Source organism: Sander vitreus, chromosome 4, assembly GCF_031162955.1.
Source record: "Sander vitreus isolate 19-12246 chromosome 4, sanVit1, whole genome shotgun sequence".
Lineage (NCBI taxonomy): Eukaryota > Metazoa > Chordata > Actinopteri > Perciformes > Percidae > Sander > Sander vitreus.
In genome coordinates, this window is record NC_135858.1 from 3,656,765 (window position 1) to 3,669,077 (window position 12,313).

At 38.0% G+C, this 12,313-nt stretch overlaps 1 protein-coding gene across 1 annotated transcript; it reads left to right on the forward strand.

The window, feature by feature from the left end:
* Window positions 1-782: 782 nt before the first annotated feature.
* Window positions 783-10,538, forward strand: LOC144516452 (eukaryotic translation initiation factor 4E type 3-like). Its single transcript, XM_078247731.1, has 7 exons — window positions 783-1,104; window positions 2,888-2,960; window positions 6,465-6,559; window positions 6,958-7,018; window positions 7,123-7,189; window positions 7,294-7,449; window positions 8,943-10,538. Exons 1-7 carry the CDS (start codon window positions 920-922, stop codon window positions 8,987-8,989), a joined length of 684 nt encoding a protein of 227 aa, XP_078103857.1. The 5' UTR covers window positions 783-919; the 3' UTR covers window positions 8,990-10,538.
* The last annotated feature ends 1,775 nt before the right edge of the window (window positions 10,539-12,313 follow it).

The following is a 12,313-nucleotide window of genomic DNA, read 5'->3' on the forward strand; positions in this document are numbered from 1 at the left end:
TTGCTAACAACAAAGGTAATCACCTATTATGCAAAGATAAATAAGATAAAGGTGGCATACAATGATGCACTTAGAATCCTGTTGAAGTGTTTAAGATGGACCAGTGCTAGCCATTTGATTGTGATGAGTAATGTTCCCTCCTTCCATGTGGTGCTGAGGAATTTATGTACAGATTCATGTGCTGATTAACAGAGTCAAAGAATACAATTTTAACTGCCTTAACCATCCCTGCACTTAGTGATACCAGATATATACCTCCCAACTCTGGAACACACATCTGTACCTGTTTTAATTATTGTGCATAGCTATTTGTATGTCTGTATGTATGTATGTATGTATGTACAGTATGTGTTGTGTGTTCCCTTTATGTAATATGTGGTAGTCTGTATGTATTTATGTGTGTGTGTGTGTGTATATATATATATATATATATATATACATAAACATAAATACATGCAGACATACAGACTATATATATATATATATATATATATATATATATATATATATATATATATATATATTATGCAGAAAATAACTGCATGCAGTTAAAATAACATATATTAATAATATATATTATGCAGAAAATAACTGCATAGAATAACAGTTTAATATTTGTTTCTGTAGCGCTAGTTATCCCGTCTAGAAAGGAATACACGGAGCTGGACTGGAGGGAGAATTGTGATTCAGGTCTGCTACCCGAAAAATTGACAGAGTGAGGTCTCACTCTCTTGTTCCTGCTCTCTGGCATTGACCAACTGTGACGTTTGTTTTCTGCCCAGTGACGCAGAGACGTCACCAGTCGGTAGGCGGAAAGCGGTAGTGTGTGTTTCCTATCTGGAGATAAAGCCTAGCCGGGTGATTTTATTAAGGAGATACACAAGGAGATATTAAAAAGGTTAGCTTTGTGCCTGCTGAAATGGCGGTTCCGGCTGGTCAGGCAGATCTACAGATGGACAGGGGCGCCCTGAGCGGCCAGACGGTTTCCTCTGAAAACAACATTGACATCGACGAGAAAGAGTTGGAAAATATCACAAAGAAACACCGAGAAGACGAGACGACAACGCTGCCTCTGCACTCACCGTGGACGTTTTGGCTGGACAGGTAATATTTTCCATGTCTTCCGCGTTGTCTGTGAGTTTATAGCCCCCGGGACGAGCAGGAATGATGGGGGGAAAATATTACCCAAGGCCACAGCTTTCCGCAGGCCTTCGGGGGCAAATGTAGCGGGAGAGGGTTTAACATAACATTCTTCTAGTTACAGCACCGTTAGAAAGTAAGCATTTTCACGGCTCAATCAAAGGTAATTACTCCTGTACGTAACACAGTGGACATGCTTACCTTGTTATTTTTTGGTATTAAAACATGAAAGCAACATGGAGCAAATGTAGCGTGAGCGTTTTAAACAGACATTCCGTTAAAAAGTAGGCATTTTCACGGCTATGTTGTTATCAAGTAATGACGCGTTATTATGGCTCCTACGTAACACGGTGGACATGTTTACTTGTCATTTTTTGGTTTTCAAACATGCAATTCAAGTGACTTTAGCTCTGTTTCCCAGCAGGGGAGCCTGAGAGGGTGTGTAGTCCAAAAAGTAGCACAGTTAGCCTATACAGGCTTCATCTTTTCCATTAGCCAAATATGTAGGCAGTTAGTGTTGACTAATGCGAAACTGTAATAAGATACATTGTAACCTTGCTACGGAAACGATCATATATATATATATATATATATATATATATATATATATATATATATATATATATATATATAAATAGTTCTTTCGTTCTTTTTTATTAGACCTTGTTGAATTATTTATTGTTTTACCTTCCACCTTGGAGCAAAGGTTTCCAAAAGTTTGGATGATACATACAAGTCACAACTTTTATGTGTTTATGTGTTACGTGCTGACTTGAAAGGAATGAAATATTAATGAATTTAGCCTACTCCTGAAACTTTTGAAAGTACATAAGAATTCCCAGATCACAGACGCCAATGACACTGAAAGAAGTTAGTCAATAACTTGGTCGATCTACTTGTTTTATCAAGTCGAGATGAAGTAGGCTATTCTCTGGCTCCAGCCTCAAGTGTGACGATTTGCTGCTTTTCTGGGTTCTATAGGATTTTAAACCGAATATATTTGGACTGTGGGTCTGACAAAAAGAAGATGTCACATTGGGCTCTCAGAACTTGTGATGGGCAATTAACAGTGAACAGTTAATTGACTTGACACTATATTGTTAGTTTTAGATTAGATTAGATTAGATTCAACTTTATTGTCATTGTGCAGAGTACAAGTACAAAGACAGCGAAATGCAGTTTGCGTCCAACCAGAAGTGCAAAAAAAGCAGAAAAGTGCAATGTGATATACAAAGTATAGACAGGTGGTGTATAGGCAGGACAAGAAATATATTGCAGTGTTATAAGAGCAGTATAAATATGGCTATGTAATATGAACAATGTATGAACATGTACATATATGTGCAATGTAGTAACAGTGACATTATACTAGTAGTAAGAATAATATAGAGATAGATGCAGTGTATTAACAGAATATATAATAAGAAAAACTGAATAAATATGGATATTCTGTATGAACCATATAGACAGATATATACAGTATGTACAGCTATGTGCAGTGTGGTAACATTATAAGAGTAGTAAGAATAAGTGTATGTGCAGGATGAATAGTATGAAGAGCAGTAGAATATGGCTATGTATTGGTGTAATTACAGTATGTACATTTGTTAATAAGAAATAAAACGGGTAGGGTAGTGCAAAATGTGTGTGTGTGTGTGGGTGGGGGGGCGCAATCAGCTTGTTTATTTCCTTGTTCCATCAGTGTATCATTACTTTGGGTTAAAACAGTTTTCACTTGTTCTTTAAGGTCATTACCGGGCACTACGGCTGCAGAATGTGAATCCAATCTGAAGAAGATCTACACCGTGCAAAGTGTTCAGGTGAGATTTGGTGTCAGCTTAAAGAGCTTCATCATCTTAAAGCGCAATTCCCGTTTTTTTTTTTCAACCTGGACCCTATTTCCCCATGCATTGGTATCGTAAGTGACTAATGTGAACACAGATCTTTGAAATTGGTCCAGTATTCAGCGAGAACGCTGTAACCATCAGCCACGAGCCAGGCTGCAATGTAATCATACAGGGCAAATGTGCATCGTCAATTTCCGTCCACTTAAAGTGCTGTTTTTGCCACTGACAAAACTCAGCTCGATATTCTAAGTGTCAACAACATTATGGAAAGGATCCCTACAGAGAGAGACCTTTTTGTTAAAGAGTGTGAAATCCTTTTGTTTAAACCAGAAACAACTCTGAAATCGCCATCGCCAAACTCACCAGACTCCATCTACTTTGTAAATAAACAATAGTGTGTATATAGCCCGCATATTTGCGCATGGAAATGGGTGAATTAAGGATTTATTTCAACCAAACCAGAATGGTGATTGTTGGAACAGTGAAAAGATGAACCAAGACTGCCTTTGATAGTTGTATTTTTTTACGATGATAACTCATTTATTTCTCTCAGTCAAGCTCATTAATGAGCAGCGATGAACGTATGACTATGAATTCTTTAATGTATATCTGTGACTGAATGTATGATATGAATGGAGGAATGAATGCATTTTTTTATAACTGAATGTATGGATATTTATGAATGGATAAATTAATGTTTATTTATGACTGAATGCATGGATGCTTATGGAAGTAGGAATGATAAGGCATGTAAGAGAGAACAGAAGAATCTAGGAAGGATGGCTTTTTTAGAGTATAGAAAATGGTAATTTGCCATTTGCATAGCTCTTTGAGTAGCCCAAATGTTTACTGTACATTTGTCTTTTACCCTCCTGTTGTCTTCTGGTCAAATTTGACCCATTTTCAAAATAATTCTATATCAGAAATTTGGGTTTATTTCAACCAAATTGCCTCTTCACAAGTGAACGTAAGGATCAGATCTCTACTTTCATTGAATTCTGGGTGTTTTATTCAATTTTATAGCACCATACTGACTAACCTTGGACACATCTGTGATTATGCATTACCTTCAATCCTCTGATCTTAACTTTTAGTCAAAATCATTCATAATTTCTGCTTTTTTTCTTAACACAACATTTTTATAATTTCATATAAATGAGGTTTATTGACCAGGAATTCCAAAAATAAGTGTAAAACTAGTGTTAATAAGTTGGTTCTAGTGGTGAATATACTGGTGGTAATGATAAAAAGGTGCCAAAAAACATTGAAAAAGGAACCAAAAACGTCAAAATAGCAAGAAAAACGTGGAAAAAAGCGAGAAAATGTAAAAACATTGTCTAAAAAAAGTGTTAATTTTGACCCGAGAGGATAACACAAGGGTTAATTGTTTTAACCTTGTGCTTGTTGTGTGTCTCTGTTCTCTGTGTAACTCTTGCAGCAATTTCTCTCAGTGTCCAAAACTAATTTCTCCTTAGGGCGACTAATAAAGATACTTTGACTTCGAAATGGAGTCTGGTGGGTTTTGTGATAGCGAAACAAAAAGGATCTTACGCTTTAACAAAATGGTCGACCTCTGTATGTAGTGTATTGTTGATTGACATCACAGCTTTTACCAGTGAAATTGGTAAAAGCTGACATTGAAACTGTCTCAAATTATTGTTACTGCAATAGTGTAACGTTCCTGTTGATTAACATATTGTGTGTCAAGCATGATGATAGCTTCTGATCTGTGTTTCTACACTCACTGTATGTATGTTGCAGTGCATGCATTACTACCTTTTGATGTCATGCCCTGATGGCATGTATGTTGTAAAGGGGTAGTCAGTTTATTGTTTTCATGGGGACATTCAGCATGTAAGCTGTAGTTAAAATAAGCATAATGTTTGTCCAATCGTCACCGAAATGCCAGAACACAGGACTGATGCCTGCGATCTGTCAATTCCTTGACAGATATTTTAATATAAAAAATGGGCATTATACAATAGCCAAATCTAAGTTATTAGAGACTAGTTAGTTGTGGTGAAGATTTTTAAGATTTGTTTACATTTAAATTTTTGTTTTTAAACATAGAAGTAGGGCTGGGCGATATGGAGAAAATCAAATATCACGATATTTTTGACCAAATACCTCGATATCGATACCGCAACGATATTGTAGTGTTGACTATTGGTGCTTTCACAAAATATTTACAGAATGAGATTTTTGATAAATAATCATCAGTAATGTGGATATAATGACTAAGTGGGTAAAGGCAAATAATAGAACAGTTACAACAGTCTGGTAAGTTGAGAAAATGACATCACTTTATTGTAATGCAGCCTTTAAAACCAGGAAAAGACAGCACTTATGTCATATTGCGATATTACGATATCCAAACTCTAAGACGATATCTAGTCTCATATCACGATATCGATATAATATCGATGTTATGCCCAGCTCTACATAGAAGTGAAACAGTAGTTTCAGTGTAAATGAGATGAGACTCTTATCTTATCTTATCATGTACTTTGTACTGATTGGGACATTAAAGCTAAAATCCAAAGCTTTTCACAGGTTGTCCCCTGAGAGCAATGGTGGTGGAGTATATGAGTCTAGAGAGGAATGCCATAACAAAACCTGGAAAATACACCAACAAGCAAAGTGTCATACAACCATGCTTTTGTCTGATTTGATGTGTGAAATGACAAAGAACTTGCGAAAATGTTTTTCTTTTAGCATGGTGGCTCTTTTTTTGGATTTGGCTTTATAAGCATTGTCAGTATAGCCTGGTCCTACCAGACTCTGGTCCATTTCATTTGTCCAGAGAGTCTGGTTACTCGCCATTGACAGATGTTAACTTCCTTGAAGGCGGGTACTCTGTTGAAATTTAAAACTATTGGATCTGCCCAGAGCCACCCTGGATCTGCCATAACCAATCGCTAATGTTTGGTTGTGATGTCGGCTTAGCATCGCTAGCGCTAGCCTTAGCCAACTCCTTCACCACTAACGGAGCGAGCTGGAAAATCAAACTTTTCCCGAGGAGGGCCACAACATCATGGCCACCAACACAACTCAGCAAAGATTGTTCTTGCTCGAGCTTTAACTTCTGGATATTCGGCAGCGTTGCCACAACGGACCGAATGGCTTCGCTCCCATCTTTCTCCACCGCCATTACGGAACTACAACTCAAACTAGTGCATGACCTCAACGTCATCGTTCTCAGCCACTCCCTCTGTTTGCTGATTGGACCGGTAAAAATTTGACGGGAGAAAACCCAAGAATATACCGCAAACCCAGACGGAGTACTGAAGGAAAATGAAAATTGAGCGGAAGTACATAGGAGGGCGGAGCCAGGCTAGTGTCAGTATACATTATTGTGCAGTTGTGTCACAGAATAGTAGCTTTGTCTTGGAGCTTTAAGAAAGGAAAGCAACTCATTTTGGTTGTAGGCATGACTTGTCTATTTCTATTTTCTATTGTCTATTTTTTTGTTTGCAGATGTTCTGGAGTGTATACAACAACATCCCCCCAGCCACAGCCCTGCCTTTGAGATGTAGCTATCACTTAATGCGCGGAGAGCGGAGGCCTCTGTGGTGAGTCTGTTGTTATTATAAATATTATGATTATATTCCTTAACTCCAGCATGAACAGAGGGCACATTCTAACTGTAGTCATGTAATGTTATAACCTGTTAAAATGCAATACAAGATTTTCTCCAGTTGCATTGGACATACAAGAAAAACTGATAATGTAATAATGACAATACACCCACTCAACTTTAAAGAGATGTTAAATATATTTAAGTTTATCGCAACAACTTCACTTATGGCAGTGTTATATTTTGGAATAATTACATCGTTATTATTATTATTATTATTATTATTATTATTATAAGACCATCAGTTATATGCATATACTGTAAAAGCTGGTAACTAGGTTAGGGTTGCATAGTAAGTATCAATTTAAATATATATATTTTTTACACCAACAGGGAGGAAGAAAGCAATGCAAAAGGAGGAGTATGGAAGATGAAAATACCAAAAGAAAGCACTGTAGGTGTTGTGCTCCGTTTTGCTTCTTTTTCACACAATACTATCACATAATATTATAAATACCTGAATTATGAATGAGCTCATCTGTGTTCTTCCTGCTTCAGTCTGCAGTTTGGAAAGAATTGTTACTTGCTACTATTGGGGAACAGTTTGCAGATTACTGTGCTTCAGGTGAGCTACTATAAGTCCATACCCCCCCCCCCTTTCCACATTGCAATTGCATTGATGAGTACTGTATTTATTCACTGTCTGTTTTGTCTCCTTTTATTTTCCAGACGATGAGGTTGTTGGTGTCAGTGTTAGCGTTCGGGATCGGGAAGATGTCGTACAAGTCTGGAATAGCGATGCATCTCTTGCTAACGAAGCAAATATCTTGGGAAAAGTCTATGAGCTCCTCCCATCCATATCTTTTAAAGCTGTTTTTTATAAGTGTAAGTATGCCTATTTTTTTCCCCACTTACATGATTTGTACCTTTTTGGATTTAGAAATGGAATGAGCTTAAGCTTTACAGATGCCTTATCAGAAACCTTCACGTATCATGAGTCAAGTCAGACTGTAATAAAAAGTATGTACAGTATATTGAATGCGGATTGAACTATGCACATTTGAAGCACATAGTTCCAACCAGAGCATGCACGCATGCCAGAGCTGCTGTAGGCTAATCAGGGCTTTATATATATATATATACTCCATATGGCTTCATACCTGCTCCACACTACACATTCACAGGGGCTAGTCTTCTCACCATGTTAAACCCAATATTAAAATGAGCTAAACAGAGAAGGTTTTTGTAGTTATTATACTAGATTTTAAATTAAACCTGTGCGTAACTTTTTGATATTAATAAACATCTGTTACATTCAAGCTATTGCCAAATGAGTTGCTACAAAGCTAATCATGTTTTTTTAATCCTCCTCTCCTCCGTAGCTGCTAGCAACTGCGTGGAGGAGGGGTGGGGGCGCCATCACGTAAAGGCCTTTATACAGTCGCCGTTCCCGTGCGACAATGTGACGCCAAAATGACGTAGCTCTCGCTGGCGTGCCAGGATTTAAAGTGCGCGACCGCTCTATTTTTTTTCAGCAGCGCACGGCAAAATGGAAACAGGAAGCATAGACGAGTTCAAGGGCATGCTTTTCAGAGTGACTGCAAGTCTCTCTTGTAAACTTACTGGGTTAAGATGAGTTCTGTTATAGTGAATGAAAGGCTTGATCCGACGAAGTAGGTCATCGAATCGTTGTGCAGACTTTCTGAAGTATTCAAAGTGCTTCTCTTCGTCTATCATCCTTATTTGTTTCACGAGGATATTGAACTCACCATACTTATGTCTGGCGTTATTCAAAGGACGAACATTCCACCTTCTTTTTCTTCGTTTCTTTGCAAGCAGGCTCAAAAGCAGCTGTTCTTCCTCATCCATTGACTCCAATATCATCTTAGCCATTGTTGACATTGACGTCAATGCTGCTGCTGCCAGTTCTGCCGTTGTTTACCTTTTTCTTCTTCTTCTAGTCCGTAGAAATAGCAAAAGTCGGTAGCCTTTCCACAGTTGCGACACCTCTGTTCAGGAGAAGACTGCAACTAGTGTCACGACCGCCACGCGCGAGTATAAACAGTTACGGCGCTCCCATGCCGTCACACTGTCGCGCGCCAGGTCGGGAACGGCGAGTATACTGAACGTTTTAAGGCTTGTATCACGTGGACGCGCCGACAGTGTTGTTGTCATTATTTATAATTCCTCATGGGGGCGACGGAAACTACGCACTATAGCTTTAAAATCTGGGGATGGGTATACAAGTTTTTATGTTCAAAAAAAAAAAAAAAAGGTAAATCTGTAATCAAGGTCCAAATGGTGTCTCGCATGTAAAAAGATGTTTGTATGCCTAACAGAAGGGTTAATACTCACCATGAATCACTGTGACATTTCAGCTCACATGGAACATCATGCCTTTGAAGGAGGACGCTCAAGACATTAAATGATTGTAATGCACTTTTTTTTTTTTATTTCAACCTGAACTCTGTACCTGCCTTTAAGGCGCTGTCCACAACCTAATCAAGGATATTATTTTGCATTCAACAATGAAATGTTATCAATATATTTTTATAACTTGTTATGACTGATGCCTTGTGTCATTTCGATGTGGGTCCTAAAGCTCTGAACTCTTGAGAGAATGTATATCCATATAAATCTCATCCAGAGTGCATTAGTTCATGTTGGTTTTGACTTTCTCCTTTTGCTGAACTGAACTGAACTGTCCTGGTCCTGTTCTCTGCACATCCTATGGACCTCACAATGTATTCCTGGTATAGAAGTAGCAGCTACAGAATTAGTGTTTTAACTGTTTGATATGTAGGGTATCTTAATTCATGTCATGTTTAATTAAGTCTACTTAGTCAGTGCCAAGGCACTTTTCTGCTGTTTAAGAAGTTTGCATCCCAATGGTGTTTTATTCAGCTGGAGTTCTTCCACTTTTGAGGATGAATTGAATGTCCCATTTGGTTTCTTGAAACTTCATCAAGCGTACATCAAATTTAAATCAGGGTAACACTTGGACATATTGCACATGACTACCTATTTTGATCACAGTGTCCCTTAGTTATAAAGCCATCGTAGGGAAGAAGACTCAGCTTTAGACTACGTCCACACTAACACATTTTCAAAACCGTGTTTTAAAACAAAAACGACCTCCATCCAGATGTGCGTTTTACCACCGTTTCAGAAATAATCTCCGTTATAAAATGCAGAATTTAACTGCACAACAGCCGCAAGCTTAGACAACAAGGTCAGCAGCGGCTGTAAGTAGTTATCCATGTTGAATTACCCACTGGTAGTCAAGGTTGACGTTGTTTGTTTTCTCCCAGAAAAGGGTCACATGATAGGGGCGTAGCGAATCAGGGAAAGATGTGTGGATGTAGCCTTAGTTAAAGAGCAAAAGCCATCTTGAAAGATGCCTCTTATGAATGTTCTTAGTCACACCGGATTTGACATTTTCTTTCAATACACCGTGTTGAAAGTAGCCCCTCTGCTTTCCTATATGGGGTCACAGACTGTTTAGTGTATTATTACTCTGAAGATATACTGCACATTGTTTGTGACATTTTGATACAATATGTCAAATTGTATCGTTATGAAAAAGTCAAATATGACAGATTTGGCGAGTTTCAATTCAGTCATTGAGTCAATTTATACTGCTGCTTCAAAGAAAAGTACACTTTAAACCAGAAGTTACACTGACCTCACCTATTTGATAATGTCCATAATGAGAAATAGCATCACTTTTAATAAAGAAAATAGAAAAAACATTTTCTACCAGCTCCCTTTACAAATCTGGGTCATTTTTGTGAGACTTCATCACCCAACAGTTATGCGATTGCAGTGTAGGATACAGTAAACTGAATGCTTCTATCAAACCATTTTTATTGTGCAGCTTCGGGCTGGTTGATACGTTAGTTATAAGGGGGGGACAATATTTCATTTTTTGCAGTGATATGGACAAAGTAAATAAAATGTAAATGAAAATATTATTATCATGTGTGTTTCTTTCCTTAAAGGTCCTATGACATGCTGCTTTTTGGATGCTTTTATATAGGCCTCAGTGGTCCCCTAATACTATATCTGAAGTCTCTTTTATATAGGCCTCAGTGGTCCCCTAATACTGTATCTGAAGTCTCTTTTATATAGGCCTCAGTGGTCCCCTAATACTGTATCTGAAGTCTCTTTTATATAGGCCTCAGTGGTCCCCTAATACTGTATCTGAAGTCTCTTTTATATAGGCCTTAGTGGTCCCCTAATACTGTATCTGAAGTCTCTTTTATATAGGCCTTAGTGGTCCCCTAATACTGTATCTGAAGTCTCTTTTATATAGGCCTCAGTGGTCCCCTAATACTGTATCTGAAGTCTCTTTTATATAGGCCTCAGTGGTCCCCTAATACTGTATCTGAAGTCTCTTTTATATAGGCCTTAGTGGTCCCCCTAATACTGTATCTGAAGTCTCTTTTATATAGGCCTCAGTGGTCCCCTAATACTGTATCTGAAGTCTCTTTTATATAGGCCTCAGTGGTCCCCTAATACTGTATCTGAAGTCTCTTTTATATAGGCCTCAGTGGTCCTCTAATACTGTATCTGAAGTCTCTTTTATATAGGCCTCAGTGGTCCTCTAATACTGTATCTGAAGTCTCTTTTATATAGGCCTTAGTGGTCCCCTAAAACTGTATCTGAAGTCTCTTTCCCAAAATTCAGTCTTGGTGCAGAATTACAGCCACTAGAGCCAGTCCCACAATGAGCTTTCCTTAAGACGTGCCATTTCTGTGTCTGTAGCTTTAAATGCTATTGAGGAGGAGAGAGGGGGGGCAAGGTGGAGGGTGGGGGTGTGGCCTTGACCAACTGCCATTCTTAACTTGTTTTCAAGCCATGATGTCTCTCTCTTTCTCATGGGTGGGCCAAATTCTCTGGGCGGGCAAAGCAGATAAAGGGGAGGTAACCTTCCTCCTTATGACATCATAAAGAGGAGATTCCAGATCGGCCCATCTGAGCTTTCATTTTCTCAAAGGCAGAGCAGGATACCCAGGGCTCGGTTTACACCTATCGCCATTTCTAGCCACTGGGGGACCATAGGAAGGCTGGAGGAGCTCATATTAATGTTAAAAAAACCTCATAAAGTGAAATCTTCATGCCATTGGACCTTTAACAGTACAACCAACAATACATATGAAAGGACAGTGTTGCCATTCTGACATGTGGGGTGTGCGTTAATACAGCATCTTTCACTTATGCCAAGCTATATATTTGCATCATGCATTATTATCAGAATCATGCTAGCGTTACAAATACTGAATGGTTATTAAAATTTATAGTGTCCACAACACTGAACAGATGTGTCAGTTTGTGAAAAATATAACGTTGAAAAACCAAAACGATAATTTAAAATGATTTGTTAAGTAATAGACTTTTTAAAAAATGAATGTGATTTAATGATATATTCCTTTAAGGGTTAAATTAAACAAAGAAAAAGCATGTCACACCATTAAAACATTTTCATGTTCGTCTCATCCTATTGAGTGCTGATTCATCACATTTAATTGTAACAGTTGCACGTTATACTCTTACTGGTATGTCTCCTGAGGGAAGATGGGAAATGTCTTCAGTTAATTTGATTTCAAAATGTGTGCAGATGTTTTGGCAGGAAACCCAACAACTTAACGTTTTCATTTATTTCTTATTGTAGCTATGCTACTTTATACACTTGCTGTTTTCTTACTTTTAATTTACCTTGAATGTGAGCAACTGCAACTAAATAATT